Below are 26648 nucleotides of genomic sequence, written 5' to 3'. Positions count from 1 at the left end.
ATATTTTTAGATGGGGTGGTCTAGACCTAGGAATGGAATTTCTGGGTCATGGGATAAAGGCCAGTTTAGTTTGAGTGGATACTACCATATCATTTTAGAAAGTGGCTGTACAGTTTCACCCTGTGCTTGTCAACACACCTGAATCCCAGCAGCTCCACCTTCTCACTGTCTCTTGGTACTGGCAGCCTTTTGCTTTAAGCCATCGTGATAGGTGTGTCATGATATCTCATTGAGTTTTTATTTCCGTTTATCTGATGTGTAGTAATGTTGAGCACCTTTTCATACATTTATTGGGTATTTGGATACCCTCTTTTGTGAAGTTGTATCAGTCTTTTATTTTCAAAATTGGATTGCTGAAAATAATTTCATAGTAATTTGTAAGGGTTCTTCGTATATTTTCGATCTGAGTCCTTTGAAAGAGAAATGTGTCACAAATTTTTTTTTTTAGGGAGGGTGCAGCTCACAGTGGCCCATGTGGGGATCGAACCAGTAACCTTGGTGTTATTAGCACCACGCTCTAACCCACTGAGCTAACTGGCCACCCCCCTTTTTACTCTCTTGATGGTGACTTTTACTGAACAGAAATCCTTTATTTTAATGTAATCAAATTATCAATATTTTATTTTATGGTTAATGCTTTTTGTGTCCCTTTTAAAATGTATTTGTTTATACTTAGGTCATGAATTGCCTGTTTTCTTCTGGAAGTTTTATTTTGATTTTCATGTGTAAGTCTTCAAACCATGTAGAATTTTTTTTTTTTTTGTGTGTGTGTGTGTGTGTATAGTGTTAGGCACGGTTAATTACATTGTGAGTGAGAGAGCGAATCTGAGTGGTTACTGACCAGCGGCAGAAGGGCTGGCCTTGGGCCTGGTGTCTGTCCCAGGCCTGATCCGCCATGGAGGTGTGGGGGGAGGGGCATGTTTGCTGAGAGGACTCAGGGACAGGTATGCTAAGCTTACCCAGTAGGGGATGCTTTTCCTCTCTGCACTAGATTCTATTAAAATTATTTTGATCATAATGTGATAGAAATTTCAGGTTGATCCTGGTTGAAGGTTTTTTTTTTCCCTCTGTCAATTACAATACCCAGATCACATGGAAATATTATTTGCTTGAAAATGGGACTCTTCAATTGTCAACTGTGGCCTATAGGGAAGTATAAAGACACTTTTCTTCCTCTAGTTTTTGGAATATAAAGCGATTTTCCCGAACACAGACCTGCAGAGGTAAACACAGGGTGAGTAAGCAAGAGTGTGACAGAGGAGCTGTAATTGGGAAGCTGCACATGTTGCTTGTGTGCGGGTGTCTCCTGCCCTTACACCCCCCCCCCCCACTCTTCCCTCAGTGTCCTTCCCTGAGGGGTGCTCTGGCCAGCCCTCTGACCTGTGGTTGTGCTCAGCCGGGAGCACAGGCAGATCAGAGAGAGGGGAGGAGAGGAGGGAGCCTGCTCCTCTGGACGCTTGCTGCGTTGTCACCCTGCCTTGGCTGTGGTCCTCAAACGTCACACCTCTGCATGTAGCCCTTTCTACACAAGCCCCTTTCTGTACGTCCCAGCACTGCTTTGTCCTGTTGTCCCTAAGGATGTCTGATGTGGCCTGTGGTTTTGCACCACCCCAGGCCATTTCCCTACACCCTGCCCACGCCCTCAGGTATTTCTTTTATTAAACTCACTCCACATGATCCAATGTAACATACCATCTGTTTCCTGTGCGGACACTGACATAGTTCACTTTCCCTCAGTTCAGATGTGCAGTCTCTCTTCCAGGAAGGGGTCAGCCACTTTGACATACCTTGTTCAAAAGCTATGATCATAATCTGTTTGTCCCATGAGAGAGAACATTTGGTATAGGTATGAATGCCAAGGTTCCTGGCCTCTATGTGGGGATTGTCTTTCGGGTCTCCCATAATAGTGTAGTAGGCTATGGACCCTGTCTAGTGTAATCTCCATAAAATATCCAGAGGCAGCTTCTCTTCTCTGCTGTGGAATGCTATCTGTACCAGAAAGGATTAGATTACCTGCATAGAACAGAACCCACAATAAGGGTGGCTCAACACACCAGGGTCATTCTCTCACATAGATAAAGTCCAGATGTTAGCGTCCAGGCTGGTCCTCACCAGTTATCAGGAACCTGGAGTTCAGTCCTCAGCATGTGGGCCCTGCCTCCAAAGGGATCCACAAGACCTGGAATGTTTGCATTCCTGATCAGAAGAAAGGGGAATGGGGAAAGGGCAAATGGAGCGCCCATCCCAGCTTAGGTGCCTTGGGACTGCTTTTGTAGAAGCTCTGGCTCCAGTGTGAATACTCAGGGAGCAAGGTGGACATTTCACTGTGTTTTCTGACCTGGCCCCCAAGGTCTCGCAGCAGCACCTCTGCTGCGTTACAAATGAGTCACAACCTGCTTTGATTGAGGGAAGGAAAATTAGTTCACTTCTTGATGTGGCAAGCTTCTAGAATAACATGTGGGACAAGAGTACATCCCTTTTCGGAAAATGCAATCCATCACAGCTTCCCTAAATGCAGGAACTCCCGTGGGGACCCTGGAAACTCTTGTCTATGGACTTGTTACAGAGACATTGGGCCCATAAGGCTACCGTGTTAGCACAGCTCCTGCACCTGCCATGTGGAGTTCTCCCCTGGCACCTAGCTCTCGCTGAGCTGGGATGGCCCAAGGGCTGCTGGGTAGGCTGCCTGGAGGGCACGTCCACAGAGGGGGAGTGCCTGGCGCGGCCTGCTGGCCAGCGGTGTCCCTGTCCTCAGGCCTCCCAGAGAGTGATTCTCCACGTGGCCCATGGTTGCCTTGAGTCGAATGTTTAATAGAACCTAAAAGGACCAGGTAGAAATTGTACCTTGAGACGTAGTCTGTACAGAAGAGGCAGGTAACTGCTTGATTCTTGCCCTTCAATTATCAGTTTTCAGAATAGTCAACTAATAATGCTCTAGCAACACCCAAAGTCACCAATTAGAGTCCCCCCCTTCCTCCTTATTCTTAAAAACAAAAACAAAAACAGCCTTATTGAGGTATAATTAAAATAAAGTTCACTAATTTTAAGCATACATTTTGATGAGTTTGAATAAAATTATGTAACCACTACCACTATCAAGATGTAAAACATTTCATAAATCAGACGGAAAAAGTCGAGAACCATGTGATGTCACTCATGTGTGGGAAAGCAACAGATGAACAAGACAGAGAAAGAAACAAAAACTCACAGACACAGACAACATTTTAGTGGTTACCAGAAGGTAAGGGGGATGTGGTAGATGAGGGTAAAGGGGATCCAATATATGGTGATGGAAGGAAAACTAACTCTGGGTGGTAAACACACAATGTGATATACAGATGGTGTATTGCAGAACTGTACACTTGAAACCATGTAACTTTACTAACCAATGTCATACCAATAAATTTAATAAAAAGACGTAGAACGTTTCCACCAATGATTGCTCTCTGCTGTCAGTCCCCCCCTTGAATGCTGGCCACTGGCAACTGCTAGTAATTTGTTTTGTCCTTATAGTCTTGCCATTTCCAGAATGTCATGTAAATGGAGTTGTACAGTATGTATGTAGCCTTTTGTGTGTATGTATGGATTCCTTCCCTTAGCATGATGCTTTTGAGATTCATCTGTGTTGTAGATGCATCAGTAGTTTGTTCCTTTTCTACTGCTGGGTACATTCCATGGTATGGGTGCATCACGGTTTATTCATTCACCAGTGGACAGATATTTCAGTTATTTCCAGTTTTTGGATGTTATGAATAGAGCTGCTATAAACATTCCCATTTACTTCTGGGCATCCAGAACGTAAGCCCTGGCAGACAGACAGACAGACAGACAGACAGACACACACACACACACACACACACACACACACACACACACACACACACCATGTAAGGACTATGGGTGGGATCAGAAGAGGCGCATACACAGGAGGTGACAAGAGGAAGAAAACAGAGGTTGGAGGCACCACCTACACATGGCAGCGCTCCTTCAGTTTTGTAGGTATTATTCCACATACGCCTGTGGAAATCCCTCTGCAGTACGTGCTAGAATAATCCCCATTGTGCAGACAGGAGACAGATGGGCCCTGGGAGGCACTAGAGCTTATCAGGGTCCAGAAGAAGTAAGAACGAGGAGCTGGGTCTGACCCAAGGTCTATTTCAAAGCTGGGACCCAGGCTGCATCAGATTTCCCAGGGGGCCGTGGGGAGTGGTGTGTTGGTGTCACTGTATAAAGACAAGATCTTGCATGGACAAGGGGGTGAGAAGTCAGCAGCTCAGGGGACTAGTTGGACAGGTGTGATTCGAGAAGGGGACTTAGGGAAGGAGATCCCAGGAAGTAAGCACTTCTTTGATAACACAGCCCAGCAGAACTTGGAACCCCTGTAACCAGGCACCCACATTCTAGTGACAGCCCCACAGCCAGCTCATGTGGCTACAAGCACTCCCTAGTGAAAGGTGTCTTGCTGCTTCCCTACTTCCTGGGGCTCTTGCTTTAGGAAACCCCACTGTGAGAGCCTCCCCTGATGCTGCAGATGTTGACTCGACCCTCATCTGGCCATTTTCCCAGAGGCCCGTAAGGTAACATTACACAGCGCAGGCCGGGCCCCTCCAGGCCACCGTACCTCTGTGAGCCCTGTCTGAGCAGATCCTCCTCTTCATGCACTGGGAAGAGGGACATGAAGGAAGGGCCTGCCCTGCACAGGAACACGGTGTTGGGCAGTGGGTAATGTGGTGGTCCTGTCACGATTACACCCCAGGACAGGGATGGCAGGGTGGAAAGGGGATTCCTGAGGGCCCTCTAAACTGTGCCAATATGCATCAAATGTATACCTCAGTACGGTGGTGATGGACCACTGACCAGCTGGGAGTCTTCAGACTGTCACTGCATCTCTGAGTCTCAGTTGGCTCCTCTGAGCACTGGGTGAATGGAGGACCAGCCTGAGAGGGTTATTACAGGGATTCAGTAGGCTCCTCCCTGAAAAGCGCTTTCTGTGTGTCTGGCCCTGTGGGAAAGTCTGCTGGAGGCTGCAATGGCACTAACTTTTCCTTTGCCTCTTCCCCACGACGAAGCCTCTGCCTCATTCCTCACTGTCCCCAAGGCTTTGGGCTGAGCTGTGTTCTCATTGGAAAAGGAGACTGGAGATGCCAGTAGGGGTGCCTGTCCTGGGAGCAGCCAGGGCAGAAATGACGGGGCGAGCAGTGGGGCCCTGGTTCATTCACGTATCTGTGATGGGGCTGCTTGGGGCTCACTGATTCAGCAAATGTACAGGAAACCCTCTAGGTGCAGGCATGTTTCTAGGCACGGACCCTAATCCAGTACCCAGAGCATAGATCACAGTCCTGCCCTCCAGAGCCTGCATTCTATTTGGGAGTAAGACAGTCACACTTGCCTTCATAGGCAGGCAGTGTCCATTGTCCAGCCGATGTGATGCCCTCCTCGTCTCCTCTCAGTATGGATGTGTCCCCCCTTTACTCTGAAGAGGATGGTGGACCTCTGGACAAATTGAAAAAGTGCATGGGCTTTGGAGCAGAACTGTGAGGGGACGTGCTGGCAAAACCCTGCATCCCACACAGCATGTGATTTCTGCAAGAGGGCACAATGCTGCAAAGTCACCTCCACCCCTCTATTCAAGAACATTTTGTCAAAGAGAAACCCTGTACCTATTCATCACCCCCCACCTCCAAGCCTGTCCCCAGGGCTGGCACCCACCAATATTCTTTATGTCTTTATGGATCGATCAATTCGAGAGTTTTCATGTCAGTAGAATCATGTTGTGTCCGGCCATGTAATGTAGGAGGAGGCTGATTCCTGTTTGTTTTTGGGTTTTAATAAACATTTTGTTTAAAAGTTTTATTAAAATAAAAAGGCAGGTCAGCAAGTGATGTGCGCAGCCCTGGATGTGTTCAATCCGGGGGAAATTCTGAGTTGCAACAGCAGGACCCTTGAGCTTGTCTGAGCACAAAGCATCTTTACAAATTCTGTGTGGAGCTCGAGGAAGCTATGGGAAGGTCAGAGCCTCAGACCGAGGCTTTTAGAACTGAGCACAGCCCCTAACCAATCCTCAAGGCTCTTGCAGTAGCGACCCTCTGCCCCCCCCCCCCCCAACTTCCCTCCCAGTCAGCTGTTGCCTGGGAAGGAGCTCCACCTCTTGCCCAAGACTTCACCTGAGGAGGAGGGTGGTGCTATCATCTCCATCAGAGTAAGATCAGGAGGAGGAGTGTCCTGTGGGAGACCCTGCTCGCTGCGCCATTTGTCACGCGGGGCGGCCTGCGGGGTCTCAGCTCCCGCTCCCCACATAAGAATGCAGGACATGGTGAGGCCAAAAAGGAACACCCACGGACCCATAGGTAGGGGAGTCATACCACTATGGTCTCACTGGAGGATGGATTCACACAACGTGTGACCTGCTGTCCGCTTTTCTGCCAACCGACCAACTTGCTAGCTGCAATCCGCCTCTGTGCAATCCGCAATCCACACTCTGCAGCTTGCTGGCTCAGCCACTATCTTCTCGCCAGCCCCCATTTCCTGTTACCATAGCCACAGCAGTTATATTAGTGGCCAATGGCTCACTGGTTATAGCTGACGGCCAACTAGCCACAGATGATAGCCATGCAATCACAGTTGATGGCCATTTACTACCTGAGCCAGCCCCTTTCCACGTGAGGCCGAGAGCCTGGAAACTGCACTCCTGGCTCTGTCCCAACAAGGAGTCTCATGTTTGGAGGCTGTTGAGTGAGGCTATGGCCAGGGACCACTCTCTTCTCTGCCTAGAATGGTGCCCCTGTGCGGAGAACATAGGTCCTCAAAGGGAGGAAAACAGGCCCTCTTGCAGGAGGAAGATAGAGAAAAGCCCCTGGGGAAATTGGCAGCAGGTGAAAGCAGACACCAGGGAGGACCAAGGGGAAAGGGCTGCCATGAGCTGGGGCGCTGCCTTCATGATTAGGCACACAGACTCTGGTTAGATTGTAGGAAGAGGCCGGGAATCATATGCAAGTCTCTATCCAAAACCAAACTCACCTCCAGAGAACGCTTTCAATACAGACCTCCAAAATGACCGGGGTCTCCTGACGGCGTTGGAAGCAGGAGACGCTGTCTCGCTGCTGAGCAGGGAAAAGGGATGGGGATGGGGTGCCCCAGGAAGCTCAGGGCAGCTCAGTGTGGCTTCCTGGGCAAGGGGAACACTGTCACTGGGAGCCTACATTTGTCCCCTCCAGCAGAAGACGTACATCAGGAAAGCCCCAGAGTGCAGGGCCCAGCACTCAGGAGAGTCAGTGTTCGTAGTCTGGGTCTGATGGCATGGACCCCAGTGATGCGGGAGCTCAGCCTGGGACACCCCATCCACACTTGGACAGGAGAAGGATTGCTTTCTGGAGGAACAATTGAGTCAGAGCCAGCAGGGCCTGCCAGGCAGAGAGAATACAGCTGGCAGAGACAGGGTGCTGACGGCAGCAATGGGCTCTCAGTGGAGGAACCATCGGCAGATACAGTCAGAGTGATGGAGTCCTAACTGGGGCCTCTTTTCTGGACATGCATCATCTCACTGAGTCCTCAGAACAACTCCATGAGGTCCTTAGAAATACTTTCCCCTTTTTCTGGTGAGGAAACAGAGACTTCAAAACACTGCCCCCATCTATGCCCTGCAGAATGGCAGACGAGGATTGGGACCTAGTGCCTGTTAGAGCCCAGTGGGGTCCACCTGACTACACCCCCATGCCAAGACAAGGACGTCTCACCTCTCAAGCTGCATGAAACTTTGGTCCTGGTGCCCCAAGGAAAACCTTGTCCTGCCCAGAGATATGCTCCACCTGGCACTGGAGGAGTCTGCAGTGCCCATAGATGGTCCCTTTCTGGCCAACAAGCCAATTGCCTGGTACGGGGGGACAGCTCTTCCCCCTGAACCAGTGGAGTCTGGAGGCCTGAGGGGGACAAGGTATGTGGGGGTGGTCACCCTTGCAGGAATAAAAACAAATCTCCTGAACTCCTGTGAGGACACATGCAGAATGGACATTATGAAAACATACAAAATCTAAAGTCAGAGAGACATTTCTAGCCTCTGCTCAGCCTCTTTCCAGCGGGGTGACCCTAGGCCAGGCTCTGAGCCTCCATATCTTCGTACCTAAAGCAGATGAAAGAATTTGCTCCGGCTGAGAGGTTGTTGGGAGTGTTACCTGAGAGGACTGACCCGTGGAATTCTCGCCTGGTGCCCTGAGGGCATTAGAGCCACTTGTCAGCTCCTCACAGGATTCCTCTCAGGACCAAGGTCCATGAAATCCATTCTCAGCTGCCCATTCCCTTTTCTCTGCTCCAAAAAGGAACTGGGATGATTTCAGGAGGCATTGAGGACTTCCCATGATGGCAACCCATTGCAGATGGAGGAGGCTGAGCACTGCAGGGACCAATAGAAGCCCTTTGTACCCGTCATCCAAGACCCGTGCTCTGATGTCCTCTGGCCCCACGTCCAGGGGAGGCTCATTTGGATGGTCCTCTTATTGACTCCATCCTTAGTCACTCATCCCACAGTCATTTATTCTGCAACTATCCCTTGGTCCTTGCTGTATCCTTGCTGTGGGCACTCATCAGGTGGACTGCAGTCTGGGAAGACTCCCTCGGGGTGGGTTCATGCACTGGGAACACTCTCAAAGGAAGTGTGATGTTCTCTGTGTTTGACAGGCGAATGGAGTGGCAGTTATGTTTGTGAACATTTAACTCCTTGCTGCTCCAGCAACAGCTTCAGTGCCAGCTCTAAAACCAGCTCCAGAGATTCTGCCATTCCTAATGTCTGCCAGTCCTAGCTTCACCACCAACTCCAAAGATCGGAGGAGCTCAGCTCCAGCCCTGGCATCAGCTCCTGCACCAGCTCCAGAGTTAGAGCCATTTCTGCACCAACACCAGTGGTAGCTCTCATGCCAGCTACAGACCTGGAGTCAGCTCCAGCAGCAACCCCTGCAAGAGTTCTACAGCTGGGTCCAGCCCTGGCTCCAGAGCTAGAGTTGGTGCCATTTCCAGAATTAGAGCCAGCTCCAGCATCAACTCCAGAGCTACAGCCAATATCTACACCAACTCTAGCAAAAGCTCGTGGCTACCTCTAGCTCCAGCACCACCAACTCTATAGCAAGTCCAGAGATACAGGCAGCTGTCATTGACTCATAGGTCAGATCTAGCCCAAGCTAAAAATCCAGCTCTATAGAAAGTATGAGCTCCCACACCAATTTCTGAGTTACAAGGAAGGCCAGGCCCAGAGCTAGAGCCAAGTCCAGCACCAACTCTGCCAACACCACCAGATCTACAGGCAGCTCCAGAGTTAGAGCCATCTCCAGAGCTAGTGCCAACACCAGAATGAGCCCTCCTGGGATAGTGCGAGGTCCAGTACCAGCTCTGGCAACAGCTCCTGTAGCCAACTGAGAGCCAAGGAAGAGCTAGAACCATTTCTGTAATCAGCTCACACACTCTCTTATCAGATATGGTCAGCTGTGGCACACAATCTAGACTAGAGTTAGTGCCATGTGTAGAAACTAGACCCAACGATACCACCAGCTCTTGCTTTAACACCTGAGGCACAGCCGGCTGGCAACTCCGGTACCAGCCCTGCAATAGCTCTAAGGCCATGTCCGGAGTCTGAGCCAGCGCCACCACCTGAAGAAGAGCCAGCTCCATCCTCGACTTCTATTCCAACTCCAATACTAGCTCTATTTCCAGCTCCAGTCCTAGAACCAGCTCCAAAGTAATTCCAGGTTTAAAGGAAGTGCCAATGCCAGCAGCAGATTTACCTTTTAAAATAGTTTCAAGTGTACAAACTTAGGGCAGTGAGTACACTCACTGTGCTGTGCACCATCACCTCCATCGCGTTCCAGAACACTTTCATCACCTCAAATGGGAACCTCAGACTCATTAAGCACTTGCTTCCCCATTTCCACTCCTCATAGCTCCTGCTAACCACTAATCTGGTCTACCTCTATTCATTTACCCATTCTGAGTTTGGTGCACAAGTGAGGCATACAGTATGTGTGAACTTCTATGTCTGTCTTTTATCACTTAGCGTAATGGATCTGAGGCTCATTCACGTTGCAGATGTACCAATACCTCACTCCATTTTATTGCTGAATAAGATTCCATTTATGAATAGAACACATTTTGTTTATCCTTTCATCTGGTTTTTAAAAAAATTTATTGGGGTGACAATTGTTATTAAAATTACATAGATTTCAGGTGTACCATTCTGTAATACATTATCTATAGCTCACATTGTGTGTTCACCATGCAGAGTCAGTTCTCTTTCCATCACCACATACTAGACACTGTTTACCCTCTTCTAGAGCTCCTCTCCCCTTTATCCGCTGGTAACCCCTAAACTACTGTCTATGTCTATATAAGTTTTTGTTCCTTCATTTGTTTGTCTTGTTCTTTTGTTGTTTTCAGTTTTGTATACCACATATAAGTGAAATCATATGGTTCTCTACTTTTTCTGTCTGACTTATTTCGCTTAGCATTATCTCAAGATCCATCCATGTTGTCACAAATGGTCCTATTTCATCTTTTCTGACTGCCGAATAGTGTTCCATTGTGTATATGTACCACAACTTCTTTATCCATTCATCTATCGAAGGACATTTTGGTTGTTTCCATGTCTTGTTCACCATAAATAAAGCTGCAGTGAACACGGGAGCACACATGTCTTTATGGATGAATGCTTTCAGATTTTTTGGGTAGATACCCAGGAGAGGGACTGCTGGGTCATATGGCAATTCTATTCGTAATTTTTTGAGGAACCTCCACACTGCCTTTCATAGCGGCTGAATTGGTCTGCATTCCCACCAACAGTGTATGAGGGTTTCTTTTTCTCCACAGCCTCTCCAACACTTGTTACTATTTGTCTTGTTGATGATAGCCATTCTGACTGGGGTGAGGTGATATCTCATTGTGTTTTTATTTTCATTTCTCTGATGATTAGTGATGAGCATTTTTTCATATGTCTATTTGCCTTTTTTTATGTCCTTTTTAGAGAAGCATCTCTTCAGGTCTTCTGCCCATTTTTCTACTGGGTTGTTTTGTTGTTGTTGAGTTGTATGAGTTCCTTGTATATTTTGGATATTAGCCCCTTATCAGAGGCGCTGTTTGCAAAACTCTTCTCCCATTCAGTTGGTTGCCTCTTTATTTTATCAATGGTTTCTTTTGCTGTGCAAAAGCTTTTAAGTTTGATATAGTCTCATTCATTTATTTTAGCTTTTACTTCCCTTGCCTTTGGAGTCAAATTTATAAAAATGTTCTTTGAACCCAAGGTCCATAAGTTTAGTACCTATGTTTTCTTTTTTGCAGTTTATTGTTTCAGGCCTTATGCTTAAGTCTTTGATCCATTTTGAATTAATTTTGGTACATGGTGACAGACAGCAGTCCAGTTTCATTCTTTTGCATGTGGCTTTCGAATTCTCCCAGCACCATTTATTGAAGAGGCTGTCTTTTCTCCGTTGTATGTTTTTTGGCTTCTTTGTCAAAAATTATTTGTCCATATTTATGTGGGTTTATTTCTGGGTTCTCAATTCTATTCCATTAATCTCTGTGTCTGTTTTCTGCCAATACCCTGCTGTTTTGATTATTGTTGCCCTGTAGTACAAGCTAAAGTCAGGGAGTGTGATACCTCCAGTATTGTTCTTTTTTCTTAGGATTACTTTGGCTACTGGGGGTCTTTTGTGGTTCCATACAAACCTGATGATTTTTTAAATTTTATTTCTTTAAAAAATGCCATTGGGATTTTGATGGGGATTACATTAAATCTGTATATTGCTGGGCCAGCCCGATGGCTCAGGCTGTTAGAGCTCCATGCTCCTAACTCCGAAGGCTGCCGGTTTGATTCCCACATGGGCCAGTGGGGTCTCAACCACAAGGTTGCCAGTTCAATTCCTCAAGTCCTGCAAGGGATGGTGGGCAGCGCCCCCTGCAACTAAGATTGAACACAGCACCTTGAGCTGAGCTGCCACTGAGTTCCCGGATGGCTCAGTTGGTTGGAGCGCGTCCTCTCAACCACAAGGTTGCCGGTTCGACTCCCGCAAGGGATGGTGGGCTGTGCCCCCCGCAACTAGAAAACGGCAACTGGACCTGGAGCTGAGCTGCACCCTTCACAACTAAGACTGAAAGGACAACAACTTGACTTGGAAAAAAGGCCTGGAAGTACACACTGTTCCCCTTCCCCAATAAAATCTTAAAAAAAACAAAAACCTGTATATTGCTTTGGGTAATGTGACCATTTTAGCTATGTTGATTCTTCCAATTCATGAACATGGAATGTCTTTCCATTTCTTTATGACTTCTTCAATTTCTTTTAAAAATGTCTTATAGTTTTCAGCATATAGGTCTTTCACATCCTGGTTAAGTTTGTTCCAAGGTATTTTATACTTTTTGTTGCAATTGCAAAAGGAATTGTTTTTTGTATTTCTTTTTCTGAGATTTCATTGTTAGTATATAGGAATGCGATGGACTTTTGTACATTGATTTTGTAGCTGGCAACTTTACTGTATTCGGTTATTGTTTCTAATAGCTTTTTTGGTGGAGTTGTTAGGGTTTTCTGTATATAGCATCATGTCATCTGCAAAGAGTGATAATTTAACTTCATCATTCCCAATTTGGATGCCTTTTATTTCTTTCTCTTGCCTGATTGCTCTGGCAAGGACTTCCAACACTATGTTGAAAAGCAGACGTGATAGAGGACAGCCCTGTCGTGTTCCTGAACGTAGAGCAAAGGGCTTCAGTTTTTCACCATTAATTATGAGATTAGCTGAAGGTTTGTCATATGTGGCCTTTATTATGTTAAGGTGTTTTCCTTCTATACCTATCTTATTACGTATTTTAATCATAAATGGATGTTGTATCTTGTCAAATGCTTTTTCTGCATCAATTGGTATAATTATATGATTTTTGTCCTTTATTTTGTTTATGTGATGTATCACATTGATGGATTTGTGTATGTTGAACCATCCTTGTGCCCCTGGGATGAACCCCACTTGGTCGTGACGAATAATCCTTTGAATGCATTGCTGCATTCGATTTGCTAGAATTTTGTTTAGGATTTTTGCATCTGTATTCATCAGAGATATTGGTCTGTAGTTTTCTTTTTTTGTGTTGTCTTTACCAGGTTTTGGTATCAGGGTAATATTGGCCTCATAAAATGAGTTAGGGAGTCCTGTGTCTTCTTCAATTTTTTGGAAGCGTTTGAGCAGGATTGGTATTAGATCCTGTTTGAAAGTTTGGTAGAATTCACTAGTGAAGCCATCTGGTCCTGGACTTTGCTTTTGGGAAGGTTTTGGATGACTGATTCAATTTCATTACTGGTGATCGGTCTGTTTAGATTTTCCAGTTCTTCATGGTTCAGCCTTGGAAGGCTATATGTTTCCAAGAACTTGTCCATTTCTTTTAGGTTATTGTATTTGGTGGCATATAGTCCTTCATAGTATTCTTGGATGATCCTTTGTATTTCTGTGGTGTCCGTGATAACTTCCCCTTTTTCATTTCTGATTTTGTTTGTTAGTGCTTTCTCTCTTTTTATCTTAGTGAGTCTAGCCAAGGGTTTGTCAATTTTATTAATCTTTTCAAAGAACAAGTTCTTTGTCACATTAATTTTTTCTATTGTCTTTTTGTTCTCTATTTCATTTAGTTCTGCTCTGATTTTTATTATTTCCTGTCTTCTGCTGACCTTGGGTTTCATTTGTTCTTCTTTAAGGTGTAATGTGAGGTTATTTATCTGGGATTTTTCTTGCTTCTTGATATAGGGCTGTAATAATATAAATTTCCCTTTTAAAACTGCTCTCGCTGTATCCCAAAAATTTTGGTATGGTGTATTTTCATTCTCATTTGTTTCTATGTATCTTTTGCTCTCTCCTCTTATTTCTTCTTTGACCTGGTCATTCTTTAAAAGTATGTTGTTTAATCTCCATGTAGTTGTGTTTTTTCCTGCTTTCTTTTTGCAGTTGATATCCAATTTCAAAACCTTGTGATCAGAGAATATGCTTGGTATGATTTCAATCTTGTTAAATTTGCTGAGGCTAGTTTTATGTCCCAATATATGGTCTATCCTTGAGAATGTTCCATGTACACTAGAAAAGAATGTATAGTCTGATGTTTTAGGATGAAGTGCTCTATATATGTCAATTATGTCCATTTCATCTAATGTGTCATTTAGGGCTGCTATTTCGTTATTTATTTTCTGTTTGGATGATCTATCCATAGCTGTCAATGATGTATTTAAGTCCCCTAGTATAATTGTGTTTTGGTCAATTTCTCCCTTTAGTTCTGTTAGTAGTTGCTTGGTATATTTCGGTGCTCCCTGATTGGGGGCATAAATATTGATGACTGTTATGTCTTCTTGTTGTATAGTCCCCTTTATCATAATGAAATGTCCATCTTTGTCTCTTGTAACCTTTTTCACACTGAAGTCTGTTTCATCTGATATCATTATGGCTACACCTGATTTTCTCTGGGTACCATTTGTTTGGAGTGTCAATTTCTACCCTTTCACTTTGAATCTATGCTTGTCCTTGTAGCTGAGATGTGTCTCTTGGAGGCGGCATATGGTTGGGTTTAGTTTTTTGATCCAATCTGCTACTCTGTGCCTTTTTATTGGTGAGTTCAGTCCATTTACATTTAGGGTGACTATTGCTATATGAGGATTTCCTATCATTTTATCTTTGGTTTTCTGGTAAGACTATGTCTCCATTGTTTCTTTGCCTTTTTGTTGTTGTCTATTATTTCTGTGTGGTGGTATTCTATGATTTTCCCTGTGTTTCTTCTTTTATTACAGTATATATTTCAGTTCTGGATTTTTTTTTTTGAATGGTTACCATTAAGTTTATGTAAAAGTAATTTTTATATTTAGAGTATTCCATTTTATTCAGCATGATCACTTTCTCCAGTCCCATATTCTGGGTCAGGCCTTTATTCTCCCCCCCCTCTTTTATGTTTTGGTTGTCAAAAATTATCCCTATTTTTGCTGGTTGAATAGTCTCTTTCAGTATTTCTTGTAGTGCAGGTTGTGTGTTAGAAAATTCAGCTTCTGTATGTCTGGAAAGGTCTTTATTCCTCCTTCATATCTAAAGGATATCTTTGCTGGATATATTATTCTTGGCTCATAATTTCTCTTTTTCAATAATTTGAATATTTGATTCCACTCCATCCTGGCTTGTAGAGTTTCTGCTGAAAAATCTGATGATAATCTAATGGGCTTTCCTTTGTAGCTTACCATCTTATTTTCCCTGGCTGCCTTGAGGATTCTTTCTTTGTCATTGATGTTTGACAGCTTCAATACAATGTGCCTTGGAGAAGGCCTTTGGGGTTGAGGTAATTAGGTGTTCTGTTTACTTTTGGATTTGAGGATCCAGTTCTTTCTACAAGTTTGGGAAATTCTCATTGACTATTTGTTTGAATCTACTCTCTCTTCCCTTCTCTCTTTCTTCTCCTTCTGGTAATTATTCTTATATTGCTCTTTCTGATGAAGTCAGAAAGTTCTTGTAGAGTTCTTTCATTTCTTTTAAGTCTCTTTCATCTTCCATCTGTGTCATTTCCAGGTTTCTATCTCCTGTGTCACTGATTCTTTCCTCCATCTGGTCAACTCTACTACCTAAGCTGGCTATTTCATTCTTCATTTCTTTCTTTCTTTTTTTTTTTTTTTCAAGTCAAGTTGTTGTCCTTTCAGTCTTAGTTGTGAAGGGCGCAGCTCAGCTCCAGGTCCAGTTGCCGTTGTTAGTTGCAGGGGGCACAGCCCACCATCCCTTTCGGGAGTTGAACCGGCAACCTTGTGGTTGAGAGGGCATGCTCCAACCAACTGAGCCCTCTGGGAGCTCAGGGGCAGCTCAGCTCAAGGTGCTGTGTTCAATCTTAGTTGCAGGGGGCAGAGCCCACCATCCCTTGCGGGACTGGAGGAGTTGAACCGGCAGCCTTGTGGTTGAGAGCCGACTGGCCCATGTGGGAATCGAACTGGCAGCCTTCGGAGTTAGGAGCATGGAGCTCTAACTGCCTGAGCCACCGGGCCGGCCCCTCATTCTTCATTTCTTTTATTGAGTTCTTAATCTCCAGAATTTCTATTTGGTTCTTTTTCAAAATTTCAATCTCTTTGGTAAAATGTTCATTTTGTTCTTTGATTGTATTTCTGAGTTCATTAAACTGACTGTCTGTGTTTTCTTGCATCTCGTTGTTTTTTCAGAACTGCAATCTTGAATTCTCTGTCCTTTAAGTCACACATTTCCATGTCTTTCAGTTCGTTTTCTGGAGACTTTTCATTTTCTTTCTGAGCTGTCTTGTTACCTTGGTTATTCATGGCAATTAATGATTTATTATTTCTCTTCCTAGACATCTACAGGAGTGGGTTCTGTAACAAGTTGATAGAAAGAGGTCTTTCTTTTGTTTTCCAGTAGTTGTTTGTAGAATGTTTTATTTTCTCTCCGACTGCAGCCTTTTATTCTCTCCCACACTGTTATGTTTTCTCTGCACTATTCCAGCTTCTCACACAATGGGGTGTTTCCCTGGAAGGTGGGCATCTCCTCTGTTAACAGTTCGTCTAGGTCATAGGGCACCACATCCGTTTGGGATTGTGGAGAGCTTCTGAAGTTCCAAAGTTCTTCCTGCACCAGATTCAGAACCCGTGTGTTTTAGCAGTTCTGTTTACTCCTTCAGGGATCCGCCTAGATAGATGGGGACAGGGGCGGGGTGAGTGCTGAGAGGTGGCCCAGAGCAATGGCGGCGACCACCACCACAGCCAGTCCTGCTTCCACAGCTCCCTCCCCTTTGCCGGAACTAGTTGGGCTGCAAATCTGTGTCTGCGGTCCACAGTTCTCAAAACAGCAAATTTTCTGTTCTTTTGATCTGACATTGCTACTGTTCCGCTTCTAGCCCCGGCAGGTGGGGGCGGGGTGAGCTCTGGGAGGGGAGGGAGGGGGCGGCTAGTCTCAGTGCCTAAGGCTCCGTTCTCTGCTCGGCAGTGAGGGCTTAAACCACCGTTTTCAGCCTTCTTCCCTCAGTCTTTGTTCCGAGGTCTCTGCCGTGAGCGTTGGGTTCAGCCATGTTATATGCTGTCCCCTCAGCCCTGTGGAGCCCTGGCGGAGCCCTAGCAGTCCGAGCTCTTCCCTCTCCCGCAGCTGCGGTATTTCTGGGAAGCAGCGAGCTCGGAGCACTGAGCTGGGTCTGCATCCTGCGCCCGCGCGGCTCCGTCTCCGCACTTCTCCTTTCCCTCCTCCCCCACTCACGCGATTCGCCCACCTGTAGGTGATTTCAGTAGTGGGCCTCTTCGTCTTGCCTGTCTGCTGTGCAGGGAGTCCTTTGTGGAGTTATAGTTGTTCAATTTGTTGTAAATTCCAGGGGAGATTTCAAGAAGCTAACCCCATGCTGCCATTTTTATTATGTCAACCCCCCCCCCCCCTTTTATCTGTTGATGGACATTTTGGATTGTTTTGGGCTCTTGCGAATTGTGCTGGTATAAATATCTATACAAGGTATTCGAATGTCTGTGTTCAAGCTTTTGGGCATTGACCAAGATCCTAAGCCTAACCCCAACCCTTAACCATAACCCCAATTCTAACCCTAACTTCTAATGCTAAACCCTAATATTTTATAACCCCAGCCCCTAACCCCGAGCCCCAGCCCCACTCCCAGCCTTAGCTGAGTGCCAGACCTAGCTTCAAGCCCAGTCCTAGCCCTAGCCCTAATCTCTAAATCCCAACCCCTAAACCCTATCTTTTAAACCCTAACTTAAATCTACCCCAAACCTACACCTAACCTCTAAAACTAAACCTATGTCTAACACCTAACTCCTGTGTCTAAGCCTAACCCCAACACTAAACCTAATTGTAATCTAAACCCTAACTCTAACCCCCTAAATCTAAACCTGAACTTTTCCCCTTCACCTAACCAAAACATAAACCCTAGCCCTAACCCAAACCTGTGACTCTAACCTTAATCCCTAACCTTAGACCTAACTCTAAACCCAAACCTAATCCCTAACACTACACCTAACCCTAACTCTATCTTTAATCCCTAACCCTAAACATGAAACTGTATCCCTAATCCTAACCCCTTGCCCTAAACCCTAACCCCCTAATGCCCACACCCTAATTCCCTAAAAGTCTTTTTTTTACAAATTTAATTTTCTAATTGATTGTTGCTGCTGTGTAGCAGTGCTCCAGCGGTCGGCTGAGCACTCTCATTTATTCCAGTATTTTTTCTGTAGATCTCTTTGAGACATCAGCAAATCATCATCTGCAAATAGTGATTCTTTCAAAACTTCTCCTTTAATCCTTACATTTACTTATTTTCTTATATTTTGACGGCCAGGAGCTTTGGGACAATGGTAAATAGAAGTGATGATGGCGTTGAGCACACAGATGTGAGGGCAGGTGTCTTTGTCGTGTTTCGGGTTCCTAAGGGGATGGATGCATCTACTGTTGCACTGTTAACATTTGCTGCTCTAGGTTTTGGAACCGTGCTTTACCATATTAAGGAAGTTTCTTTTTATTTCTAGTTTCCTAAGGTTTGTTTTTTTAATTATAAATGAATGTTAATTTTATCAAATTGTTTCTTCATAATGTGAGTAACATTATCTTGTTGTTTTTCTCCTTTATCATGTATATGCACATGTGAATGTATGTATCTGAATTTAAATGTTTATAATTTTTATTCCTGGATTTGCTTGTTTTTTCATGTTCAAAGGTAAGATTGGCTATAATTTTCCTTTTTTGCATTGTTATTTTCCTGTTTTTGTGTTCAAGGTTTCACCAGTTTTATAAAATGAGTCTAACAGAACTGACTAGTATAACTGCCTGGACTTACTTTATTTTGTAAATAATATTTTAAATACAAATTCAATGTCAAAATAGCTAAAATTGCATTCAGCTTTTTAAATTAAAATATATTTGATATGTAACATTGGGTAAATGTAATATGGTTGTAATATGATTGCCAATTTAGTGATAGTTAGCACTTCTTTCATGTTACATAGTTATTTCTTTCTTGTGGTGGGAATAATTAAGATCTAGTGCTTAGCAAGTTTGACAATTATAATACGATATTGTTGTCTATATTCACTATATTCTGCATTAGCTCTCCAGGACTTATTTATTACTAGTTACAAGTTTGTACCCTTAAGCCACACCGCTCCTATTCTCCACCCCCAGCCCTTGGTAATCACCACTTTACACTCTGTTTTTATGAGTTTGGCCTTTTTAGATTCCACATACAATTGATATCACACAGTATTTGTCTTTCTCTTTCTGACATATCTCACTTACCATAATGACTGCAAGTTTCATCCATGTTGTCGCAAATGGCAGGATTTCCTTCTTCTTCATGGCTTTATAATACTCCATATCTATATGTCTCTACCTGTATATCGATATCTGTCTATCTATCTATATCCATATTAATATCCATAGTCATAGCCATATCTGTAATCTATCTAATCATCTATCTATATCTATGTCTAGATAGATAGATAGATAGATAGATAGATAGATAGATAGATAGATAGATAGATAGATAGACAGGCATCACAGTTTCTTTATCCATTCACTTGTTGACAATCATGTAGGTTGTTTCTGTATGTTGGTGGCTGTGAGTAACCCTGCAGTGAACACGGGAGTGCAGACGTCTCTTTGAGATCCTGTTTTCATTTCCTTTGGGTATATACCCAGAAGTGGAATTGCTAAATCCCATTTCGGCTTTTAATTTTCTTCTTAAGCTAAGTTTGGTAATTTGTATTTTTCTATAAAATTGCCCATTATACCAAAATTTCATTTTTTTGACGTAAAGATGTTTGCAATCTTTTATGATTTAAACATTATTTCTATCATTTTTAAATTGGGTCCTGTACCATTTCCCATCCCAATGTCACTTATTCTGAGCTTGCTGTTTTTGTCCCTTGCTCCTTCTTGTCAATTTTATTGGTCTCTTCACAATCAGGTTTTTAAAAGAATATGCATTCTCTATTTTTTGGGTTAAAAGATTTATATGATTATATCTATTAAATCAAAATAATTTATTGCATTGTTCAGTTATTCTACACTCTTACTTTTCCTCCCCACATCAGCTTGACTTTTTTTCAGTAAAGGCCTATTTAAAATTTCCTGTTATGATTGTGACTTTGTTCATTTCTTTATTGTAATTCTGCCAATTTTTGTTTTATGTAGTTAAAGCTATATTGTTAGTTAGGATTGTTATATCTTATGGTGAATTAGTATGAAATGACCTTGTAAATATATTCTTAACTGATCCTGAAGATGGGATGCTGTAAGAAACAGAAGCTACAAGTGGAAGAAGTCTGGCTTCTGGCTTTGGGCACACAGACCCTGCAGACTGGAGAGCCGATGACCCTTGTTCCACAGCAGTGGGGACACTGGGGCAGATGACCTGCCGAGCACCTTAGGATGCAAGCCATGTGCAGTGTGAGTGAAATGGTAGGAACAGCTTAGCATGTTGGTGTTCGATGCTTTCACTACTGTTTTCAGTACTGTCCAGAAAAAGAATGATAAACTCAAGACTAGGCATAGCCAGGCTATAAGCAGATGTGAAGGGACTATGTTGGACCGAGAGGACACTGGTCTGCTCACAGCCCGAAGTGTAAATTGGCTGAGTGTCCTGCAAGTGGGAAAGTCCCAAGGTTGGAAGGTTCAAACAGAAGTGGCTGTGAGGGGCGGCTTTAGCAGAAATTGGACCCTGGGCCCAAGACTTTCTCACACAGCTTAGATTTAGCTCTGTCTGGCAGGTCAAGTACATGAGTTGAAGCAAGTTGGAGGTAGCTCCCTCTCAGGGCTGTCTGTTGGGTTGTGTCGAGGACAAAGGGCTGAGAACGCTTCAGAAAAGGGTAAGAAGAGGTGGAAGTGCTGCTCCCCTTCCTGACATCCATTCTGCTCCTTCTCTTTCATAACAGAGACCCAAGTAAATTTGGGTCATAAGGTGCCTAGTTATAAACTACATTTCTCAGCCTTCCTTGTGCACTGTGTGATGCGCAGACAAGCTCTGAGTCATGAGATGTAAAAGAAAGTTTTGGGGTCCTCAGGAAATCTGTTTAAAAGTACGGCAATGCTCTTTTCCTTTTCAATGCTCCATCTTGCTGCCAGGAAAGTATATACGAAGGTTGAAGGTCTAACAACTATATGTTATTGTTTTTTAGTATTTTTAACTCTCTCTTAAAAAAAAACCCAGCTTTATTGAGGTATAATGTACATATCATAAAATTTACTCACTTAAAATGTATAATTCCATGATTTTTAGTATATTTACAGAGGTGTGCGACCATCACCATAATCTAATTTTGCATTTCATCACCCCCACAAGAAAATCTGTACCCATTAGAAGTCACTTTCCATGCTTTCTTTCTTGCCCCTAGCCACTGCAAACCACTAATCTACGTTCTGTCTCTATAGATTTGCCGGCTATAAACGTTTTAAATAAATGGAATCACACAATGCGTGGTCCTCTGTGACTAGCTTCTTTCACTTAACATAATGTTTCCAAAGATCACCCATGTTCTAGCATCTATCAGTACTTCATTTATTTTTATCACCAAATAATATTCTGTTGTGCCTGGATATACCACATTTTATTTATCCATTCATCAGTTGATGGACATGTTAATTGTTTTCACTTTTTGGCTATTATGAATAATACTGCTATTAAAATTTTTGTTCAAGTTTTCTTTTGTGGACATATGTTTTCTTTTCTCTTGGTTAGGTACAAATAAGACATTGTTACTGTTTTAAAAATTAATTGTTTGAATTTATCCACATTTTAAATTTATTTGCTCAGTAATCTTGATGTAGGATGTTGCGTAGTGAATGCTGGGGTTCATAGTCTCGTGGAGCTGAAGAACGGATACATGGACCAAGGACAGGCACAGAGTTGCACAGGAAGATAGTTTATCATAGCAAGCAAAGAGTTACAGCTCCCGAGGGGCAGGGGGTACCCAAAGCTGGGATGCCACTAGCTAAGGCAAAAGCTTGTGTTTATACACCTTCACTTCTACCTGGGAAGGGGATGTGAGGGCGATCTGGCTGTGACATCTGTCACCCCATTGATCGCCAGGGTTGATTCAGCTGATCTGGCTGGCTAGGTGGGTGTCCCCTTCCTCCTGCTCCGCTCCATGTGTGTCCCTCCCGAAGCTGTGTGCTCGGTCGAAGAGGACAACCTTCCCCAATAGACGAGAGGACCGTTCTTCGGTCAAGGGTATACGAGTAACTGTGCCCCCAGCTCGAACCTCCAAACAAGCTCTGAAGGTCCTGTAACCTGGATACGGACTTGCTCCACTCTTAATCCTACCGACTTCGCCAATTGAGGCAGGTCAGTTAGTATGACATCAGGCAGTTAGCAATTCCTTGGTAGACTGAGCAGAAACAGAACAAAAACAGAACTTACCTGTACGAGGGCAACTGAACCAGGACCACCGTACAAGGGCAACAATATCATCAATCACGCTCTGGGGAAGCTGAGTTGTTTCAATGGTCTCCCCCAAGCTGAGCAGTAGAGCGAGTCTGGGAAGCATTGTATCCATAGGCACCCACACCCCAACATCCCCCTCCCAGGTAGAAGTGAAGGTGTATAAGCACAAGCTTTGGCCTTAGCTAGTGGGCATCCCAGCTCCAGGTACCCCCTCCCACTCGGGAGCTGTAACTCTTTGCTTGCTATGCTAAACTATCTTCCTGTGCCACTCTGCCTCTCCTTGGTCTCTGTGTCCATCGTTCGGCTCCACGAGACTACGAACCCCGGCATTCACTAAGGAACAGCCTACATCATTTGGGGTCTCGCCTGGGGTTTGGGAGAGGTAAATATTATCTGTGCTTGTCTACTTGCCCACTTATAGGCTTTCATTATTTTTGTCTCTTTCTCCTGTCACACAAATATTGGGCCTCTGTCAGCCAGTAAAAGTGAATAGCATGGCTGCCAACCTTAAGACTCAGAAGGCAGGTTTTGCAGAAGGGCTCTGGTCAATCCCCTCCAGCTCTGAGCCAGAGGAATGTTGGCCATAGTCCAACTGCCTGTCCTCTTGCCTTCTCTCTTGTAAGGAGGGGAACCCAAAGATGGCACAAGGTTGGGGTGAATGGCTCTTGGCAGCAATTGAGGGGCTCTGGGCGCGGCTACTCTGCGGTAGGTCCCGAAGGCTTCCTGGATCTTCCCCTGGCCCGACTGCCTGAAAGGTTTCCATCAGGAGGTTATCCCTCCTCCTCTCTGCTGCTTTCTCCTACACTTCTGCTGCTTTTGTCCCCTTTCTGTGAGGAAGGTGAATATTGGCATGTGGTCAGGATCGTGGGCCTTTGCAGACAACTGAGGGACCCTGGTCGTAGCTACTCTACGCTGGGTTCCAAAAGTCTCTCTGGTGCCTTCCCAGGCTGACCACCTGTAAGGGTGCCAGTGGGATGACTTCTCCATCTATGCTACTTTTTTTTATCCTATCACCATCTCTCTGCAGCTCTTGAAATGCTGGTCCAGGGTCTCTTCCCAGTAAAACCTCCTCAACACCTTAAGACATCTTAAGGTAAGACTAGCCAAGATACCTTAAGGTAAGAACATGCATCTTTGTCTCTATAGGACATCCCTTGTTGCTCAGGATAAGATTTTCTGGCATTTAGCTCACCCTCTTATATCCTCTTATTGGGATCTCCTTCGGGTTTTAAAGCGCAGGTGGAAGTGTCCTGATACACACCCCAAATCTCTCTGTTGTTTTTGCGACCTTCCTGATAAAAAAAAAAAAAGCAGTTAACAGGAACAGGCTTGTAAGCTGGTAGCATGGGACAGACAAAAAGTTAACAGAAGTAAGCTTATGGCTAACAGGAATGAGCTAAACATTAACTGCTTGGCTCTCACTCCCTTGGCCAGCACAGCACTATAAGCTGACAAGCACCTTACATTTATCATAAGTGGAAACAAAATAGTTCTCAATCTCAATGGCAACCCCCTACACATTTTTATTTTGACTGAATGCCTTCCTTACAAGCTTTAAGCATGTACTCCCTCCTTTACTATCTTTATGAAGAAGGCCATTACTATTTAGACCGTGGCACTAATTTTCAAGACGTCCAGAGCCGAGCTGTATACCCTTCCACCTTATGACACCTCATTATCAGCCACAGCCTTTACCAGCCTGTGAGCCGGCGCCAAACAACCAGAAAGGGATATCCAAGGACTTGGGTAGGTGCCCACCAGGGACATTGGCGGGCAGCCTAGGTAAGCATGATTAACCCTGGTGCTGTGTCTCCCCGCACACCTTGGAACCGATCGCGCGGTCTCTGTGGTCCAGATGTCTAGGGGACGCCCTAGACAAGGTGGTGGGAGATGAATTGCAAGGGACGCCTTTCTGTTCTTCCTCCCTTCCAGATGGGCAATCAGCCCTCATGTGCCTTCACCCCCCTGAATTGCATCTTGAAACATTGGGACAAATTTGATCCTCAGACTTCAAAGAAGCGACACCTGGTTTTCTTTTGCTCTGAGGTTTGGCCTCAATACAAGTTGGAAGATGGGGAAACTTGGCCTTCTGAGGGAAGTGCTAACTACAATACTATCATGCAGTTAGATCTATTTTGCAGGCGGAAAGACAAATGGTCAGAAGTTCCTTATGTACAGGCCTTCTTTGCTCTAAGAGATAACCCAGATCTTTGCCAAAAGTGTAAGACAGACCCAGCCCTTGTGGCTGTAGTGTCTTGTCCCCCTCCTCCTTAAAGGAGGCTCCCCCATCAGATCCTCAGCCAGAGGAACAACCCAAAGCTCTACACCCTCCTGCTCCTCCTGAGTCGGCTCCTAGCCCAGCTCCGTCTTGTTGGCCTCCATATCCGGGACCTCCTGTACGAAGGCGCTCCCAGCTAAGAACAAATCTCCTTCCCTTACAGGAGATGCCAGGAGAATTTGGGCCTGTCAGTGTGCAAGTCCCTTTTTCCCTACAGCATCTCAGACAAATAAAGGGGGACCTAGGGAGGTTTTCAGATGACCCTGACAAATATATAGAAGCCTTCCAGAACCTAACCCAGGTCTTTAACCTTTCTTGGAAGGATGTTATGTTACTTTTAAATAAGACTCTCACTAACTCAGAAAAGCAGGCGGCTTTACAAGCAGCCGAAAAATTTGGAGATGATCAGTTCCTAACATATCATGATGAACAAACAGAACGAGCCACTCTGGAGCCTTTCCCTACAGGAAAGCAAGCAGTACCTGCTGCAGATCCACAGGGGGACCCTGATACAGCCATGGGAAATTGGCAGAGAAAACACTTTCCTGCATGCATTTTAAAAGGACTGAGGAGAACTAGGACTAAGCCCATCAATTATTTAAAACTATCTACCATTATCCAGAATTTGGAAGAAAATTCCTCAGCCTTTTCAGAAAGACTCAGGGAAGCCCTAATCAAGTGCACTCCTATTGGGCCGGATTCCCTTGAAGTGGAAATCCTTTTAAAGGATAAATTTATAACTCAGGCTGCCCCAGATATCTGCAGGAAATTACAGAAATTGGCTATTGGTCCCGAAGGCACCTTGGATCAGTTACTCAAGGTGGCCAGCACCATCTTTTACAATCAGGACCAGGAGGAAGTCCAGGACAAGGAGAGGAGAATAAGAAAAAGGTCAGAGGTATTAGCAGCTGCCTTACAGACCATAGCTCAACAGACTATCCGAGGAAAGTCCGACTGCCACCATTGTGGACAGTCTGACCACTGGCGAAGGGAGTATCCACGACTACTAGGGCCAATTCCCAGACCTCCACAGCCCTCTCCTATTTGCCAAGGGGATCACTGGGAGTCAGACTGTCCCCAGAGGCCTACACCCCCCAGGCCAGCCTCGCCCAGTCGGATCCCCGCTAGGGACTGATGGGATCCGGGGCTTCTACCAGTGGCTCCCTTGTCCCATTTCGTTATCGGGACCCCTGAGCCCCGGGTAACCCTAGAAGTAGAAGGAAAGACTATTGATTTCCTTCTAGACGCAGGAGACACATTTTCTGTCCTCCTCTCCAATCACCCTCTCCAACCGACATGTTACTGTCCGTGGAGTAACGGGCAAGCCAATTACTAAATATTTCTCCCAGCCCTTAGGCTGCATATGGGGTGACCTAATGTTCTCCCATTCGTTCTTAATTATGCCAGAAAGTCCTACTCCACTATTAGGAAGAGACATTATGACAGCAATGGGAACTGTTGTTCTCCTAGCCCATGGAAGTCCTCCGAGCTGCCTCCCAGTAGTAGAAACCAACAATAACCATGATGTTTGGGCCACACAGGGGATAAGCAGTCACGCCTTAACAGCCACCCTGGTACACATCCATCTTAAGGACCCCACTCTATTTCCTTGCCGGAAACAATACCCTCTAAACCCGAGGCAGGGAAAGGACTAATGCCTATCATTAACAGTCTCAAACGACAAGAACTCCTTAGAGAATGCAGTAGTCCTTACAACACCCCCATCTTAGGAATTCCCAAACCAAATGGGGAATGGAGATTAGTCCAAGACTTCTGGGCCATCAACGAGGCAGTTATTCCTATACACCCTGTAGTTCCAAATCCTTACACGCTCTCAGCCCAAATACCTGAAATAGTCAAATGGTTCATGTTGTTAGATTTAAAAGATGCCTTCTTCTACATACCCGTGCACCCTGACTCCCAATATCTCTTTGCTTTTGAGGACCCTGAAGGCCAGATTTCACAG

General features: G+C 44.8%; 1 protein-coding gene across 1 annotated transcript; it reads left to right on the top strand.

The window, feature by feature from the left end:
• Positions 1 to 20544: 20544 nt before the first annotated feature.
• Positions 20545 to 25817, top strand: LOC141570553 (uncharacterized). Its single transcript, XM_088794363.1, has 2 exons — positions 20545 to 20610; positions 24681 to 25817. Exons 1-2 carry the CDS (start codon positions 20545 to 20547, stop codon positions 25815 to 25817), a joined length of 1203 nt encoding a protein of 400 aa, XP_088650489.1.
• Positions 25818 to 26648: the final 831 nt, after the last annotated feature.

The sequence above is a fragment of the Rhinolophus sinicus genome, chromosome 17 (genome assembly GCF_057876585.1).
Source record: "Rhinolophus sinicus isolate RSI-liver-muscle chromosome 17, RSI-T2T, whole genome shotgun sequence".
NCBI classification, from domain to species: domain Eukaryota; kingdom Metazoa; phylum Chordata; class Mammalia; order Chiroptera; family Rhinolophidae; genus Rhinolophus; species Rhinolophus sinicus.
Note: the sequence above shows the minus strand (reverse complement) of the source record. Positions and strands in the feature narration are given on the sequence as shown.